Here is a 20,263-nt window from a genome sequence, read left to right as displayed (position 1 = left end):
CAGCAATTTCCTACTCGACACATCCCCAAAGGCAAGGGAAATGAAAGTAAAACTGAACTTAGGACCTTATCAAGATAAAGAGCTTCTGCACTGCAAAGGAAACCATCAAGAAAAATAACAGGCAACTGACAGAATGGGAAAAGATAGTTGCAAATGACATATCAGATAAAGGGCTAATATTGAAAATGTACAAGGAACTCACCAGACTTCACAATAACAAAACAAATAATCCAGTGAAGAAATGGGCAGAAGATATGAACAGACACTTCTCCAAAGAGGACATCCAGATGGCCTACAGACACATAAACGATGCTCAACATCACTCATCATCAGGGAAACACAAATCAAAACCACACTGAGATACCACCTCACGCCAGTCAGAGTGGCTAAAATGAACAAAGCAAGAGACTATAGATGTTGGAGAGGGTGTGGAGAGACGGGCACCCTCCTACACTGTTGATGGGAATGTAAACTGGTGCAGCCGCTCTGGAAAACTGTGTGGAGGTTCCTCAAAAAACTATCCATAGAACTCCCCCATGACCCAGCAATAGCACTGCTAGGGATTTACCCAAGGGGTACAGAAGGGCTGATGCATAGGAGCACATGTACCCCAATGTTCATAGCAACACTGTCAACAATAGACAAAACATGGAAAGAGCCTAAATGTCCATCAGCTGATTAATAGATCAAGAAGATGTGGCTTATATATACAATGGAGTACTACATGGCAATGAGAAAGAATGAAATCTGGCCATTTGTAGGAAAGTGGATGGACCTCGAGGATGTCATGCTAAGCGAAATAAGTCAGGCAGAGAAGGACAGAAACCATATGTTTGCACTCATAGGTCTAACAGGAGACCAGGAGAAACCTAATGGAGGACCAGGGGGAGAAGAAGAGGGAAAGAGAGTTGGGGAGAGAGAGGGATGCAAAACTTGAGAGACAATTGAATGCTGAAAATGAACTGAGGGTTGAAGGGGAAGGGGGAGGGGGAAAAGAGGTGGTGGTGATGGAGGAGGGCACATGTGGGGAAGAGCACTGGGTGTTGTATGGAAACCAATTTGACAATAAACTATTAAAAAAAATAATTAAAAAAAAAAGAACGGCTATCATCAAAAAGACAAGAAACAACAAGTGTTGGTGAGGATTTGGAGAATAGGAAACATTTGTACACTGTTGTCCAACTATATAGTTGCTACAGAAAACAGTATGGAGATTTCCTCAAAAAATTAAAAATGAAACTACCATATGATCCATACCACGTCTGGGTATGTATCTGAAGGAAATGAAATCATTAGCTTGAAACTGTATCTGTTCCTCCATGTTCATTGAAGCATTATTTATAATAACTAACACATAGAAACAACCTAAATGAATGAATGGATAAGGAAATTGTGATCATACACACATTCACATGCACAACACATACAGGCACACATACGAATAATATTCATCCATCAAAAGGAAGGTAATTTGCCATTTGCAACAATATGAATGGCCATTGACAGTGTTTATGGTAAATGAAATGAGTCAGACAGGAAAGGATAAATACTGTATGATCCCACCCGATAGGGTGGTTAGAAGCAGGCTCTAGGTACCCTAGCTGGCATATTGCCTCAGTGATCCCTGGGCCCCTAGCCCACACCAGCCCCAGCTGCCTGACCGAGGCAGCCCTAGTGTAGCATATAAGACATCACTCACTACAGCTCCAGCCATCACTCCAACGTGATACAGGTAAAAGTTACTACAGAACATTCTAGGTCCAAACCACGCCAACTCCAGATGACTCACCAGGATACTCCCTGCTCATGCCTCACCTGGGTTTCAGCTGCTCCACCATGACGCCCCTGTGCGGAATACACCAGGTCACCCTACCCACCCACATTTGCCTTGACTCCAGCCACCCCCAGGACACCCCTCGTGTGGAGTACTCTGGGACACGCTTTCACCCCTGTCAGCGTCATCTATACTGCCAAAGCACCCTCTGCAGAGGTACTGGGAACCCTCAGTATGCACACACTTCAGCCTGAGCTATCATGCCGTGTGACCCTCTGCACGAGTCCTAAAAATGCCCTGAGCTGGACATTCAGGTCAGGCCATCCCAAAGCAGCCCCAGCACAGAACATTCTGCACTCCCGGCCACACTAGCCACAGCTCTGTTCCAGCTAGCCAAAGTCACCAGGCACACACAGTCCACACAGAGGACACCATACACAAGACTGTTCCTTTGATTTTAGGAGAACTAACTGTTCTGCCTAATTCATAAAAACAAATACAAAAAAAAAAAAACCAATTAAAATGAGGGGACAATATGCTCCAAATAAAAGAATATGACAAAACTTTAAAAATAAAGAACTAAATAGAACAGAGAAAACCAATCTATCTGATAAGGGTTCAAAATAGTGGCCCTAAAAATAGTCACTGGGCTGGAAAAAAGTGGATAAACTTGGTGAGAACTTTAATAAAAAGAAAATATAAAAAAAGAGCCAATCAGAGTTGAATAAAAACTGAATGAAATATGTACTAGAGGAAATCAACAGTGCATTAGTGGATGTAGAATGGATCAGCAGTTTGGAAGACAGGTTAATAGGAAGCACTCAAGCTAAGCAGCAAAAAGAGAAAATAATTTTAAAAAGTGAAAATAGGTTAAGATCTTCTGAGACACCATTAAGTGAGCAAACATTTGCATCATAGAGATCCCAAGGAAGCGAGAGGAAAGGGGGCAGAATTTTTTTTTTTTTAAAGAGGCAATAGCTGAAATCTTCCCTAACCTGGGGGAGAAAACAGATATCTAGGCCCAGGAAGCACAAAAACTTTGAAACAAAATGAACCCAAGGAGATAAACACCAGGACACATAATAATTAAATTGTCAAAGATGAAAGATTAAGAGATAATTTTAAAAGCAGCTAGGGAGAGGCAACTATTTATATACAAGGAGACCCCCAGGAGGCTATCTAGCTGATTTTTCAGCAGAAACTTTGTAGGCAACAAAGCACTGGCAATATCCAAAGTGCTGAAAGGAAAACCCCTACAACCAAGAATACTCTATCTGGCAAGGTGATCTTTCAAAACTGAGAGGATATAAAGAGTTTCCTAGACAAATGTTAAGAGTTTATCATCACTACACTCCCCTTACAAGAAATGTTAAAGGGACTTCTTTAAATGAAAGAGATGATAATCAGAAGAAAACTATGACAGCAAAAAATATAATGAGTAAAAGCAAATACACAGTAGTAGAGCAATCAGTTATAAAGCTAGTGCGAAGGTTAAAAGACAAAGTCATAAAAATCAATAATATCCTAAAATTAGTTAAGGGAACTCACAAAATAAGAAGATGTAAAATATGACTACATACATAAAATGGGGAGCAGGGAGTAAAATTAAAGTTCTTTTAGAATGTGCTCAAACTTAAGTGACCATCAACTTAATACAGGCTGCTACATACTTTAGATGCTTATATGAACTTCATGGTAACCAAAACTTAAAACAGATACACAAAAAATAAAAAGAAAGCCAAGCATTACACTAAAGAAAGTCATCAATCACAAGGACAGAGAACAAGAAATAAAGTAACAGAGGAATTACAAAAAGAATCAAAACAATAAAATGCAAAATGCATGCCTATCAATAATTAAATGTAAATGATCTATATGCTTCAAAGGACATACAGTGGTAGAACAGATTTCTTAAAAAGACTCATCTATGCACTGCCAATAAGAAATTCACTTCAGACCTAAAGATACAAAATAGCTTGAAAGTGAAGGAATGGAAAAAGATATTCCAGGCAAATAGAAGAGAAAAACAATACCAGGAAGTAATAGTTATAGCAGACAAAACTGACTTTAAAACAAAGACCAAAACAAGACAATCAAGAGAATTACATAATGATAAAGGGAATCAGTCAAATAAGTAGATATAACAATTGTAATTAACTTTGCACCCAATATTGGAGCACCTAAATGTATAAAACAAATATTAACAGATATCAGGGGAGAAATTGACATTATAAAATAATAGTAGGGGACTTTAACTTCCCACTTAGAGCAATGAGTAGTCCATCCAAGCAGAAAAAAATCAATAAAGAAACGGTGTCTTTGAATGACACATTAGACCTGATATATACAAAATATTCTATCCCAAACCAACAGAATGCAGATTCTTTTCAAATGCTCATGGGACATTCTCCAGGATAGATCACATGGTAGGCCACAAAACAGTTTCAGTATTTTTAAGAAGGCTGAAGTCATAACAATCATCTTTTCTGACCACAATAATAAGGAACTAGAAATTAATTACAAGAAAAGCACAAATATGTTGAAGCTAAACAACATGTTACTACACAACCTATGGATCAATGAAGAAATCAAAAAGGAAATGAAAAAAAATACATGGAGGGGCACCTGGGTGGCTCAGTCAGTGATCTTCCAACTTGGGCTCAGGTCATGATCTCCCGGTTTGTGGGTTTGAGCCCCTCATTGGCTCTGTGCTGACTGCTAGCTCAGAGCCTGGAGCCTGCTTCGGAATCTGTCTCACTTTCTCTCTCTGCCCCTTCCCTGTTCATGCTCTGTCTCTCTCTGTCTCTCAAAACTAAATAAAATGTAAAAAAAAAAAAAAAAAAAAAAACCACACACCAAAAAAACCAAAAACCATGAAAACAGATGAAAATAAAAACACAACAGTCAAAAATCTTTGGGACACAGGAGTGCCTCAGTGGATCAGTCAATTTAAATGTTGGACTCTTGGTTTCTGCTCAGGTCATGAACTCAGAGTTTGTGGGATCAAGCCCTACACTGGCCTCTATGTGAATAGCACAGAGCCTGCTTGGAATTCTTTCCATCCCACTCTCTCTGCCCCTCCCCCACTCACACACTCTCACTCTCAAAATAAACAAACTTAAAAAAAAAGTCTTTGGGATACAGCTAAAATAGTTCTAAGAGGGAAATTTATAGCAATGCAGGGGTACTTCAAGAACACGAAAAATCTATGATAAACAATCTAACCTTACACCTAAAAGAAATAGAAAAAGAAGAGCAAAGAAAACCCAATGTAGAAGGAAGGGAATCAAGGCAGGAATAAATAGAGGCTAAAAAAATATATATGAAAGATCAATGAAATGAAGAGCTAGTTCTTGAAAAGATAAACAAAACTTCTAGCCCTTCAGCCAAACTCATCCAGAAAAAAGGAGAGGGCTGAAATAAATAAGAGTAAGAAGCAAAACAGAAATAACAATTGACACTAAAGATATACAAAGGATTATTAGAAACTACTACGAAAAATTATATGCCAACAAATTAGACAGCCTAGAAGAAACAGTAAATTTCTAGTAACATATAATCTTACAAAACTAAATCAGGGAGAAACCAAATATGAACAGACTGATTATTAACAAATTGAATCAATAATTAAAAATTCCAACAAACTAAGGTCCAGAAACAGATGGGTTCACAGTGAATTCTACCAACAAAGCGTTAATACTTATTCTCCTCAAACTATTCCAAAAAATAGAAGGGGAAGAAAAACTTCCAAATATATTCTATAAGGCCAGCATTGCCTTGATACCAAAACCAGACAAAGACACTACAAAGAAAGAGAGCTACTGGTCAATATCCATAATGAACACAAATGTAAAAATTCTTTAATTTTTTAAAGCTTATTTATTTATTTTGAGAGAGAGAGAGAGAGAGAGAGAGAGAGAGAGAGAGAGAGAGAGAGAACGAACAAGTTGTGGAGTAGCAGAGAGAAAGAGACAGAATTCCAAGCAGGCTCCTTGCCATTAGCACAGAACCCAGTGCAGGGCTTGAACTCACAATTTTTGACTTCATGACCTGAGCCGTGATCAAGAGTAACATACTTAACAGACAGTGTTGCCCAGATGCCCACAGATGCAAAACTTCTCAACAAAAGATGAGCAAACTGAATTCAACAACAATAAAAAAATGATTCATCACAATCAAGAGGGATTTATTCAGGTGATGCATGGATGATTCAATATTCACAAATCATTGTGATACATCACATTAACAAAATAAAGGAAAAAATCATATGATCATTTCAATAGATGCAGAACAAGCATTTGACAAAATTCACCATCCATTCGTGATAAAAATTCTCAACAGAGTGGGTTTAGGGAGGACATACCTCAATATAATAAAGGCCATATATTACAAACCCACAGCTAACATCAGACTCAGTAGGGAAAAATAGAGCTTTTTCTCTAGTCAGAATGAGAACAAGGATGTCTGTTCTTGTCCCTTATATTCAACATAGTAATGGAAGTCCTAGACACAGCAATTAGAAAAGAAAAATAAATAAAAAGCATCCAAGTTGGTAAGGAAGATGTTAAGCTGTTACTAACTGCAGATGACATGATATTATATTATACATAAAGATTCCACCAAAAAACTATTAAAACTTATAAATTCAGTAGAGTTGCAGAATACAAAATTAATATACAGAAATGTGTTGCACTGCTATATCCTAATAACAAAGTAGCAGAATGGAAATTAAGCAGTCAATTCAATTGCACCAAAAGAAAAAATACCTATGAATAAACAATCAGAAAGGTAAAAATCTATATTCTGAAAACTATAAGACATTAATGAAAGAGATTGAAAACAACACAAATGGAAAGATATACCATGTAAATGCATTAATACCATTAAAATGTCCATACTATCCAAAGAAATCTATATATTCAATGCAATCCTATCAAAAAACCCAACAGTATTTTGGGGCACCTGGATAGCTTAGTTGGTTGAGCAGACATCTACTCTTGATTTTGGCTCAGGTCATGGTCCTAGGGTCATGGGATGGAGCCCTAACATTGGGTTCCATGCTAAGGGTGGAACCTAACGATTCTTTCTCTTTCTACCCGCCTCCCCTTCTCATGCTCTGAAATTTAAAAAACAAACAGTATTTTTCATAGAACTAGAACAATACTAAAGACTAGAACCACAAAGGACCCCAAATAGCAAAAGCAAACTTATGAAAGAACAACAAAACTGGAGGTATCACAATCCCAGATTTCAAGATAGACTGTGAAGCTATACTAATCAAAACAGTATACAACTGGTACAAAAATATACAGATCAATGCAACAGGTAGAGAGAGCCCAGAAATAAACCCCCATTTGTAAAATCAATTAATCTATAACAAAGGAGGCAAAAATACAAAATGGAGAAAAGACAAGTTTCTTCGATAGTGTTAGGAAAACTGTACAGCTACATGTAAAAGAGTGAAACTGGACCACTTTTTTACTTCACACATAAGAAATAAACTCAAAATACATTAAAGACCTAAATGTGAGATCTGAAATCATAAAACTCATAAAAGAAAACATAAACAGTAATCTTAGACAATGGCCTTAGGCACATATTTTTACATGTTTTCTCAGCAAGGGAAACTAAAGCAAAAATAAACTATTGAGATTGTAACAAAATAAAAAGCTTTTGCACACTGAAAGAAACCATCAACAAAATGGAAAGGTAACCAACTGAATGGGAAAAGATATTTCCAAATGATATACCCAACAAGGGATTAATCTCCAAAATATATAAAGAACTTATACAACTCAACACCAAAAACATTTTTTCATTAAAAAATGGGTAGAGAACCTAAATAGACAGCTTTGCAGAAAAGACATTACAGATGGTCAACAGACATGAAAAGATGCTCAACATCACTCATGAAAGAAACGCAAGTCAAAATCACAATGAAATATTACCTCACACCAGTGAGAATGGCAAGAATCAAAAAGACAAGAAATAATGAGTATTGACGAGGATGTGGAAAAAAGGGAATCAGCATGCACTACTGGTGGGAATGTAAGTTGGTACAAACACTATGGAAACAGTACGGAGGTTCCTCAAAAATTTAAAAATAGAAATACTATATGATTTATTAATTCCACTCCTGGGTATTTACCCAAAGAATACAAAAACACTAATTCAAAAAGACACCCCTATATTTACACAGCATTATAATAATAGCCAAGATATGGAAGCAACCCAAGTGTCCACTGATTGACAAAGCAAATCAGAAAATATGTATACAATGGAATATTACTCAACCCTAAAAAATTGAGATCTTGCCATTTGTGACAACATGGACAGGCCTAAAGAATGTTATGATAAATGAATAAGTCAGACAGAGAATGACATATACCATATGATCTCACTTATATGTGGAACCTAAAAGAAAACAAAACAAGCAAATATATAAAACAAAAAGAGACCCATATATACAAAGAACAAATTGGTGGTTTCCAGAGAGAAAGGTGGGTGTGAGACCTGGGCTAAATGGGTGATGGGGAGCGGGAAATGAGTAAGTTATGAAATGAATAGACATGGGACTAAAAGTCTTCCAGTTACGAAATGAATAAGGCACAGGAATAAAAGGCACAGCATAGGGAATATGGCCAATGCCACTGTAATAGCATGGTATGGTGACACACGTTAACACTTGTGGTGAACACAGCACAATGTACAGAACTGTTGAATCACTATGCTATACACCTGCAGCTAATATAACATTGTGTGCCATGTATAGTTCAATAAAAGAAGAGGATACACACTTCTACTTATAAGATAAATAAATCCTAGGGATATAATGTACAGCACAGTAATTACAATTACCAATACTGTATTGAATATTTGGAAGTTGCTAGAATAGAATTTAAAAGTTCTCCCAAACAGAAAAGCCTCTTGTAACTATGTGAGGTTATGAATGTTAACTACCATTTAGCAATATATACATATATAACATTTTCTATATACCTTGAACTAGTACAATATTAAGTGTTAATATCTCATTAACAAAAAAAAAAATCACACACACACACACACACACACACACACACACACTATCCTAACTATTTGAGCCAGAACCCACATCCATTACCAGCTTGTTTACTGTGTTGTTCATATTTATGCTATCCCTGCTGATTTAGATATACTTAATAGAAGTATGTTAAATACCCAAACTCTGGCAAGACAAATCAAGAGTAGAGAAAAAATAAAAATCACTATTATGAATGTAATGTAAAATATAACTAAGCGGTAACAAAACAACTAGTCACTAAAAATCTTGAAAACTTAGACAACATGGAAAAGTTTCTTAAGAAAACATATATACCTTATGAGATGGGACTGTAAAAAAAATTAAAATCTTGGATAGTCCCGCAACTATTAAAGATAATGAAGCAGTGGCTTAAAAAAAAAATCACCAAGAGTGAGGTTAGATGGTAAGACTAGTTCTAAGGATATATATTTTTCCAGAGATCAAGAGAAAAATCAGGCCTAATATATGTCAACAACATCAGAGAACATGTAAAAGAGAAAAACTATGGTTTAAAAATTGTAAGAAATAAAATAATAAAACTTTCAATATATATATCAGCAAAAGCTATTGCTGTTCTGAAAAGCTCAGGGGGCAATGTGCCTCCCCTGGGCTGCTCCCGTGCTAATATGCCAGGACTGTTCTACGGGGCAGAGACTCTCTCCATCGGACTAAACATAAACCACCACTGTTCACAACTTCTACAGGAAGGAGAACATCTTAGTAGGTGGGATTGATTGAAATGAACAAATTGCAATACAGAAAATAAAGCAATGAGTGGAAAGGAGGCATTTATAAAGTTTTGGGAATGTGAGAGTACAATTTATTCTAGATTTTCTAGGTTTAGGAGAAAAAGAAAGGTAGTGCAACATTCCCCATTTCCGGAATATATTATACAGTAAAACCTTGGTTTGCAAGCCTAATCTGTCCTGGAAACATGCTTGTAATCCGAAGCACTCGGATTTCAAGAACCATTGGCTCAGCTGTGATCACGTGACATTCGGCCTCACATACCACTTGTGTTGCAAGACATCACTCGATTTATCAACTTAAAATTAGAAATGTCTGCTTGCCTTGCAGAACACTCCCAGAACAAATTATGCTCAATCGCTCGCTCCAAGGTTTTGCTGTATATATTCTCAAAGCTCCTCCCCATCTTTATTTTCAGTAGGGCTTGACCTTTTATTAGCCGTTATTTTTAGGAATCAGGATGAAGTTTAGTGACTGAACTAGCTACACAAAGGGAGCTCACACCTCTTTCCAGGAGTAAGTTCTCTTCCTTCAGGAGCAGCACTGCAAAAAGTAACCTCACTGAACCACCGGAGCGAACTTCAACCACTCACCTGGATACAAGCCAGAGGCTCATTTGTCCAAATCGAATATCCACCAACTAAATATATCCTCTCATTATGGACAGCGACTCCAGATTCATTTTGGCCTAAAGTAAAGAGAATTGAATGAAAAGAAAAAAATAAATCCCTTTTCCTTGCATGTCTTAATTAACCCTTTTGCCACTGAGGGATACAATTTCCCCCTGTGGCACACTTGTATGCTCCACAGGATTTTTGCAGCAACTAATCACTGCCTCCCAGTACTCGAGAGAAGAACTAACCACTCCTTCACAGAGAATGAATCTGTGTCAGGTCAGAACCAAGACACAATACGGACTAGCCAGCCAAGTTAGTAAATACAGCATTAAATGCAGCAATAGTAAGCAATAACAAAATAAGAGTTCTATACTATTCTGTATGCCATTAAGTTACGGGGATGGAAATAAGGTATATTTTCAAAATGCAAAATGCTTCTTGTACCTATAAATGCTTTAAGGCAAGTGCTTACATTCATAAAGTAACAGCTGCAGCCCCAAGAAACCAATAAAACAGAGCCATGCCCTCAGTGTCCCCCAAATGAAGACAAATGACAGAAAAGATTGATGAAGTTACTACCCTCCTTTTCTTTACATACACAACAGGGTTTTGTTTTTTTGGGTTTTTTTTTTGTTTTTTAGCTTTTTTTTTTTAAGTAGTTTATTGTCAAATTACTTTCCATACAACACCCAAATGCTCTTCCCCACAAGTGCCCTCCTCCATCACCACCACCTTTTCCCCTCCTCCCCCTTCAACCCTCAGTTCGTTTTCAGTATTCAATAGTCTCTCAAGTTTTGCATCCCTCTCTCTCCCCTATACACAACAGTTTTAAGACTATGTTAAAGTTCCCGATCTGGGACCAACCAGGGTACTCCATAGATACTGACACGCCAAAATGATGAAGGGTTCCTCCCCCACTTAAAAAAGAAGACAGAATAACTCACTATTCACCACATATTCTTCCCTGGAGGCCATCAGAGAGTGAGATGGTCTCTTTTTATTGATGGGCTGACACAGGATTGACTGCGGCAATCAATAAGCTGGATCCTATGACAGACAGAATCACAGATCCAGGGACTGAGGGGCTAAGGTGCTACTATATAGCAACCCAGAGAGAGAGAGTTCAGTTCTTGTAGGTGGGCCCTATGATCGTTTTCACAAAAACCAGAGCTCCACACAGGCATCTAACCCTTTCACACTGGTTCTGCACTCAGTGAGGCTTCTGCAGCCATAGCCGTGAGTGGCTAAGTGCCCACTCAGCATATTGAGATGTCCTCAGCTGCTCGTCCAGCCCACCATTTGGGGTTTGTGATTTTCCTATTAGTAGAGCAGCCTGGAAAGGACCTGATCCCCTTGGAGGTTTATAATGTAAGCCGACAACTGAAAGGCTTTCAACTCCGTAAAGAAACGTTAGCAATTGTTCATGGCTTTCCTTTTATTCCCTTGTGAGATGAGGGTCCATACCTAGCATTACCCTTGATAATACTTAAAGGGCTACGTGGCCAGAAACAACACCAAACCCCTAGGCACAGAATTGGTCTCTAAGATTTTGTTGTTAGGAGAATACAGCCAGAAACCATATGTGACAGTAACAAATAGTAAAGACCCTACTCCTGAACTCAAAATAAATAAAAGAAGACCAAAGTGAAAAGAAAAACATCGCTCTGTAAAGAGTTCCTAATTCTCTGGTTCCTCTTAACTGTATCAAGGTTCTTCTGTGAATACTTATTGACCAGAAAGGACTTGACATACCTCTCTCAGCCAAGTGAGAAGTTGCACGAAGGTAAGAGGCGCCCTGAGAAAGTAGGTCAGCCACCTGACGGAGTGACATTTTGTGACATAAATAATGTGCACCTTTCTGATTAATAAAAGCAAGGTGTTCTGCTACCAAGCACTTGATATTCAGAGATGCACCAAAGATGTATAAGAAAACAAGTCGGGCAATGTCTTGAATTTCTGCTTTTCCCGATTTACTAAGTCAAAGGTACTTGCCAGTCAACAGGTTGAAATTACAACGCGTCCACTGGTCAGTGTCTATGTTGTAAGAATCTATATGCCGCACAAGGATCCGGTCGTTATTGTAGTCCAGGTCATTGCCTCCGAGAACATAAAGCTTTCTTTGAACGGCAGCCATGGAATGGTAAACCCTTCTCTGCAACATAGGGCTGCGGCTTATCCATTTATTCTGGGGGAGGGAGGGGAAAAGAAAGAGATTCAGGTGAATTCTGTTAACAGGAGGCCTCCGTGGCAGAAAACAGCAGTGCCTCATTAGTATCCGGGAGTCTAAAGTGTGTCGATCGCATTCGATTTGAATGTTGCTCACAGACTAAAAGGTATAGGCATTTTACCTGAGAGCATGTGCAGAAAACCACGTATTCCAACTTTATTTTGCAACTTACATGAGGCATTTCCTCTTGTTGGGGTTGCATTTTATAGAGCACTTTTCATTTTATAATGGGAGCTCATGAGAACAGAGTTTTCATGATGGCTGTCTCAACCAAATGAGAGAACTTACTCATGCAAATTGTGCAAGAGTAAAAGCACCTGGCTAGGTGGAATGATTAAGAAACCAGTCTCTTGGGGCACCTGAGTGGCTCAGTTGATTGAGTGTCTGACTCTTGATTTTGGGTCATGATCTCAAAGTTCATTGACTTTGGGCTCTGTGCTGATGGTGCAGAACATACTTGGGGTTCGCTCTCTCCCCCTCTTTCTAACCCCCCCAAAATAAATAAAACATTAAAAAAGAAAGAAAGAAAACAGGGTCTGGATCCAGAATGCCTAAGTTTATAACCTTTGTGTGACCTGTGCCTGTTTCCTTGTCTGTAAAGTGGGGAGAGTTTTACCTTACCTGACAAGCTTGTTTTGAGAATTAAATTAGTTAATACTCATGAAACATCTAAAAGAGTGACTGCCACATAATAAATGTCCAATAAATACACACTTTAAAAAATTATTGTGATAATAATTGTTGGCTACCCAAGGCCTCTACATAAACAAGGGTTAGTGTAACTTTGCTGGTCTGTCCAAAATTAACATTCCAACATCAAGGAAGAGCTAAGATCTTATTTAACAACAAAGTTCCATGTGGCCTTTGTATTAGTACCTTTTAACATATTTATAATCACATCTTTTTACCAATGGGGGAAAGTTACTTCTAGGCACACATTTGTTTGTTTTGGTAGAAAGCCAAGTTTTATACAACTTCAAGGATGGTGAAACCTCAACTATTTGGTACTGGGTCATGCTAATAATGGGAAAGACATGCTCACCTCCCCTTAAATATGGCTCCTTTAAAAAAATCTAACGTAAATTGCAAAATCAGATGAAAATCAAATATGACCTCAATTTTAAATCTCAATCAAGTAATGAACAGATAAGCAAATTTAACCATTTCCTTTCTACATGAACACTAACCTACAGGAAGAACCCAGAACTTTCCAAGAAAAATTTATATTTTGACTAAAAAAATCATATGATGTTTTGAATACATAGAATTTCACTAGCTTACAAAGCTGTAAAGGGTTAAGCAAAAAAAAAAGGTTTATATAAATATTGGTCCATTCACTAAAGGCCTATCTACCAGCTCAACTCTAATTTCTCCTTTAAAGATAAACTTAAAAAAGAATGGTATATACAGTTTGAAAGGCTTGCATTTATTTGCTCCCTCTTTTTAAACATAGTCTAAGAATCTCCTTCCAATCAAATGCCATCTTTAATAAAGTAGCCAAACGTTTCTTTCACATGTTCTGCAAAGAAACGTCTTCAATACACTTCACATGAGTGGATTTAACTCAAAACGCTGACGATGCTTTCCTCGGGTGCTTTCTATGAGGCAACCTATTCCACTATTAGGAATCAACGTGTGCATTAGCAGTCCGGTCCCCTGCCACAGGACTGTGGACGCCATCTGGTTTATAAAGCCTGCCTGCATCCCCTGATTATATCTTTAGCTTCCTTCACTGTCGTGCCTGCCAGGTGAGCCGCCAACCACTGCAAAGGCAAAGAAACAGAGAGGCCTAGTGGGGTCATTCCTAATAAGCTAGCGTGTGAATACTAATCAGTGATGGGGAAGCAGAGGTCACCCCAGCCTGCCTGTTGGCAGGTAGCGATGTGCTCTGTGGCAGATGGCAGGCATTATCGACTCTCCACAAAGGCCTAGAAGAGAAATAAGCACCAGGGCTGAATGATAGAGTTATTGAGATTCTGAGCAAGATGCAAGCAGATGTGATGTTTGCCAGAACCCACCGTAAACAATATGCCAGCAGAATTTTTAAAAAGAGCATGTGTATACAAACATGAAACAGAACTCATTTGAGAAATGTTAACACCTTCCTCCTTTTTAACCATGTGTGCACCAAACTCAAGTAACTGCAATTAATGATCCCTCTTGAGACATCTGGCCCATGGACATGTGGTCTCTGAAATCTATAGCTTCTAATGACATCAGGAAACACACTTGCAAAGAGAGAAGTACCTTCGTTAAATTCAGAATCAAAAAATAATGTTGAAATTAAAAGATACCAAGCAGGACGCTCATTTGGTGGCCAGTCCTGACCCAGACTGCCAAGGCTAACCTGTCACTTCATGTTCCATTACCTCCAGCTAATAAATGTTAATCCCAGTTCAAATATTTTTAGAATACTGTCATAATCCTGAAAAATATTTACATTATCAAAATCATGCACATGGTGCAATTCTGAAAACATTTGCAGGGCCACAGGTATTCTGGTAGAAAGAAAAGTGAATAACAATAGTTCTTCTTTGGGGCACTTGGGTGGCTAAGCTGGTTAAGCATCTGACTTCAACTCAGGTCATGATCTCATGGTACGTGGGTTTGAGCCCTGTGTCGGGCTCTATGCTGACAGCTCACAGCCTGGAGCCTGGTTGGGATTCTGTGTCTCTCTGCCCCTCTTCTGCTCATGCTTTGTCTCTGTCTCTCTTAAATAAAGAAACATTTAAAAAAATTTTAATAGTTCTTTTGGGGACAAAAAAGTCATTGTGTATGACAAGTGGACAGAAGAAGGGACAGACACCATCAAAATGGTTCCAGTTCAGGCACCATTTGTTAGATGAAATATGCTTTTCAGATACTTCTACTTCAGACTTGTCCTGGACACTGCTCTAGGACATTCTGGCTATACTGAGTTAAATAAAAGTTACTATTTTACTTGGGAGTAATGAAACAATAGGCATGTTCCCCTCTTGGAAGGACACGCCTCCTTAAAGGACAGAGCAACAGGTCAATCAAAATCCTTTCTTTGGATGCCTCTGAATATGAATAGTCACTTGAGATGATGGAAATAAAGGGCATATGAGGCATCATCAACTCTGAAACTCTTAAAGAGTTAAGCATTATGTACAGCATAAAACTAAAGGAATTGAAATTTTGTGAGGAAAAATAAAGCAACCAAAAGGCAGTTTATCCAGATGCTTCCATTTCTCTATATAAATTTAAGATGCACGTGTGTGTACAGACTTGGCATTTCAACTACTAATTACTGTGGAAATCTTTTAAAATTCATTTTAATTAAGGTAATGAGTTTTTCTTATATGATTCTTACCTGGTTAGGTTCATATACCATTAGTCTGTTCTGATATTGTGCTGTGTTAGTTACTCCACCTGTAATGGATTAACATGTGTTAGTGCTTTCATGAATACGAAATAGGATATTCCAACATAAGAATGGATACAATTAAAGGAAAATTAGCTACTGCTGAGGATCTGTTTGTATACCCTCGTGGTGAACCCATGACATAATTAAGAAGCTTATTGTTGAAGCAGTTTCATTTTCAAGAAACATTTTAGAAGCAATCCAGTTGAGAGCAAGCAACAAGTATGCTGAAATTCCCAAGAGGCCCCAATTCTGACAAGCTGCTCTGCGTGGCCAGAATGAGGGGCAACGTATGCCAGGGAGTGGGAATGAACATAACACACATAGACACATCTCTGTACAATTTATGCCCAGTACAGAATTATATGGAAAATTCTTTTCCTTAGCTAAACTGGCAATTTTGTAGCTCTAACCTTCTCACTGAAATGTAATCATCAGGGAAGTTAATGTTATATCTACCAGTTTCTATGGAGGGGAGGAGCCTCATGTAGATGGGTGCCAATCAGAAAACACAAATGGCCTTATCATGGAGAAAAACATTAATAAAATCAGGGTAACTGAATGTGCTCAGTGTATCACATTGATCAACCTTCCTCCAAAACTCCTTTAGTGTGCTCGCTTCGGCAGCACATAGACAGAACTCCTTTAGTACTTTTCTACTAGCTCACCCCAGTGCTTAAAAACCCTCCTGCTTCTTGTTCTTCAGAGGCATTGATTTCAGACTGCATTTTGGTCTCCCTCCCCTATTACAATAGTCCTGAACAAAGTCTTTATCTGCTTAATTTGTCCAGTATAATTTTTGCTGTGATGGCTCAAATACTTTAAACACATCACCACCATCAACTCCATGGCCAGGAGTCCAGTCAACCGGAATCCAGAGTATTAGTGCCCAATCCTCAGCTGAGCTAGAACAATCCATCAATACTAAAGGATACATAAAGGAAAGGGAACCTGTCCAGGCCAATCATTACTCTCTTGTTCAACCCCAACAAGGAGGTTATATCTTTCATGTAACTGACCATGGCTTTTATTAACTGGAGGACTTTTTTTTTTTATATTCTCCCTGTAGCCTGCAACTACTTTTAAGATCAGTGAAAGCTTTATCTGTGGAATAAGTCCACAAGAAACAGAGAAACGAGAGCTTCCTGCCCTCAAAGAAAGTCTTCTCTGTATTTCCTATGGAATATCTCATTTTAAAATAAAACCATAGGAAAAGAAAATACACTTAAGAAAGCTGGGGCTGAAATGCCTACACAGTCAAAATGTATGTCCAAATGAATACAGAGGCATGTTTGCGTTCTTCCCAACCTTCCTTTTCTTATCTGATTAAAAATTGAACATCCAATAATTCTTTCTCAGCATAACTACACAAGAATAATCAAATCTATTGAGACCCCACAAGTCTTCAGGGTTGAAATGATCGCCAAGTGCTTTTGATCTGGGCCATAACCACCAGATTAGTGTCCAGCGCGCCTATAACCATTTCTCCAAATGGGAGGGAGCAGAGGGCAAAGCTCCCACCTATAATTTCAAAACTTTGACAGTTTTTCTCCTTGTTTTAGAAATATGGGATGGAATTAATAGCTACTGCAGTAAACTATCTGTTTATGACACTATTTGAAAATATTTACACTACTATATGTATCAGAGTCTGCCCATTATAGATTAAATGTACAACCAATGGATTAGAATGTAGCTATTACATCCTCTCTCCTAAGCAAGGCATGCAATTTATCTTCATGCTCCTCAGAATTATTATTTACTCTCTTCTACAGATGCATTCGTAATAGTTTTTTTCCCTTAATCTGCACGCGGTAATTAGATTCCTTACCCTTACATACAAATTTTCACTCATAGGACAATGCTTAAAAATGAGATATTGGGGTACTAGGTGGAAGTAAACATAAAATTCCTAGTTAGTTATTTGGTTGATTACTTCTGGAATGTTAAACCATGAGAGGTGCCTAAAAAAACCCAGTGTTGTAACTTTTGCCAAGTCAGGATTGCAAGGGAAAAACCTTAGAAATTGGTCCTACTGTTTTCCTCCTTTGAAATAATTTACAAACGATCACATATATAAAAACCATTTCTTCTCAGTACAAAAAAATAAATTTTAAAAAAGCATCCAAGTTCGCAGCCCACACATCTTTAGCAGTGTTGTGTGCACAGCTTATCATTACATTCTCTTCACATAACACTCTTCACTTTTAGATTAATCTGCTGAAATGAGATGCTAAGGATTTGCATACAGATTTGACTATACAAAAATAGATATGGAATTAATAACAGTCTCTATATGTTTTAATTTCTCCTAGACTGGAGTACCCTTGCCTGCAGCAGTATTCCTGGCTTTGAAAGTCATCAAGCTGATTTGCCTGCTCTGGGTTATGATGCCACATGCTGCTATACTGTCCCCTGCAATCAAAGCACTTGCAAAGATAGATTCTAGGCCTCCCTCTATCGAGTACATTTTATAGATTGGCAGTTTTGATCTCCCTCCCCCACCCCAGGGGGGGGATAATCTGCATCTTAACAGCTTTCTATAGATACATTTGTCATTAAATATGCCATCTCGTACCAGCATCCATTTTTAAAGCCAAGTTTTCCCTAACTTTGAAGTGCCAGAGTCGAAGTGAAGACTTTTCAGCCAAAATTGAAAATGAACAGCCCTGTCTTACACTTTTGAACTGTGCCTTAAAGATATACTGCAGGTTTCCCCAAAGTCAAATAAGTCTTTAAAAACTGCCAGAAGGAATGAAAAGTTACCACCATGTTACCAGCAATGAGAAATGCTTTCTATCATCAAGACAAGAGTAAAGCATTTTTCTTAAGCTTCCCTGTTCAGCTCCTCACAAAACGTTGTGACAAATGGATGAATGCATACCACGGAAAGGATGACAGTTGACTGCCAAACAAGCAACTTCTGCCTCCGCTGCTGGAATTCACGGATTCCCAAACTCACTGCTCTCAAAAGCAAAAACTGGTCAAGACTAACGATGTCTATAGAATAGGGTGTTAAGAAGAATAGCTCTCAATACACATGGGTCAGGATAGGTCAAGTCTGGTGGCTCTGTTATTTTTTTTCAAGGACAGAAAATACATCTGTTGATATAGAGTCCTACACCACACTCCTTAGCAGAAACCTATGGCACGAAATGCAGCGCTAGTGCCCTTACTAGGCCAGAGTGGGATGCAAAGAACCGAACGTGCCGTTTTCTCAGGAAGACACCCCAGGCTGGAATTCTGCCGGCCAACTGAGGACTGTGGAAAACCATGTCAAGTTCTCGGCAACTCTCCCCGAGGCCTGCGGTGTGCAGCTTTATGCTAGACTAGGGGGTTAGTTCCGGGAACCCCTCGCAGGTTCCTTTGTGACTCTATCCCTGGGGGAAGATTTAATACAACCAGGCTTAGGTTCCTCATGTGCACACTAGAGATGACGATCTCTCTCTTACAGGTTTGGTACACTCCTCACAGAGTGCATGGCATACAGGCAATCCACAGAGGAAGTTCACGACAGCACTGTAGCCATTTATTTATGGAGATTTCTTATCATTTTCATAAAAAGTGCAAATGAGTATATATGGAGTATTGAAAAAATAAGTATAGAATATTGAATTAATATATAAATGAATTTTGTAGTATGAAACAGATTTCTTATTTTTTTTCTAATAACTAGATTACTGGCTGGTTTATAATGTATCACAGGCTTTTTCCTTTAATGGTAAAGCTTTCCTTCATATGTTTGTTCTAATTCTCAAAAAATGAAAACTTCACACTTACAGTCTAATTATCAAAAGAATGACTGGCATTAGTGTGAGTTCATATTAGTAATTTTTTTAAATAGAACCAAATTCATTACTAGTCCTTAAAAAAGGGATACCATGGGTATATTTACAATAAATAATATTTACATTAAAAGGTACTTTCTTGTTATCTACTTTTGCACATTAGACTGTCCATATTTTCAGCGTTTATAATGCTACCTAAACAATTAAAGCCAAGAATATTTCTACTAATATTAGTGTCTTGAATAGGAGCATACTTAATCAATGCATTAAATTAAAATTATTATCCATATTATTTCTGTCACACTTGAGGAAACCACACAAATGGATAGGTAATTAATAGACTAAAAATCTGTAAAGAAAATCTCAAATTTACAAAATATCTGTAAAGGGTTGAGGCACTTGAAAATATAAATTACATTTATGTCACCTAGAGTGAACAGACATAAATTTGTGACCCAAAACATATAAGTAATGTACCATATGTTATTTAAAATAGGTGAAATAATAAATGAAGGTAAAATCTGCCACAATGCAGATGTTAGCTGTCCTTTAGAATATCAATATTTTCTCTAACTCCCAATTACTCATTCTATAGATTGCTGTAATCCTGCCTCCAAAGATTTCTGCATGGTCCACACAGGGGCAAGCTCTCAAGGTCACCT

General features: G+C 37.9%; 1 protein-coding gene across 3 annotated transcripts in view; it reads right to left on the bottom strand.

The window, feature by feature from the left end:
• Positions 1-20,263, bottom strand: part of KLHL32 (kelch like family member 32) — a 253,306-nt gene that overhangs the window by 29,924 nt on the left and 203,119 nt on the right. For all 3 annotated transcript variants that reach the window (XM_029944612.1, XM_029944613.1, XM_029944614.1), the window contains 3 exons: positions 15,763-15,821; positions 12,194-12,386; positions 10,178-10,272 (listed from right to left, as the gene is read on the bottom strand). In XM_029944612.1, the coding sequence (XP_029800472.1) occupies positions 10,178-10,272; positions 12,194-12,386; positions 15,763-15,821 (347 nt within the window). The remainder of the gene's footprint in view (positions 1-10,177; positions 10,273-12,193; positions 12,387-15,762; positions 15,822-20,263) is intronic.

The sequence above is a fragment of the Suricata suricatta genome, chromosome 7, assembly GCF_006229205.1.
Source record: "Suricata suricatta isolate VVHF042 chromosome 7, meerkat_22Aug2017_6uvM2_HiC, whole genome shotgun sequence".
Classification (NCBI taxonomy): domain Eukaryota; kingdom Metazoa; phylum Chordata; class Mammalia; order Carnivora; family Herpestidae; genus Suricata; species Suricata suricatta.
This window is presented reverse-complemented; position numbering and strand designations above follow the sequence as displayed.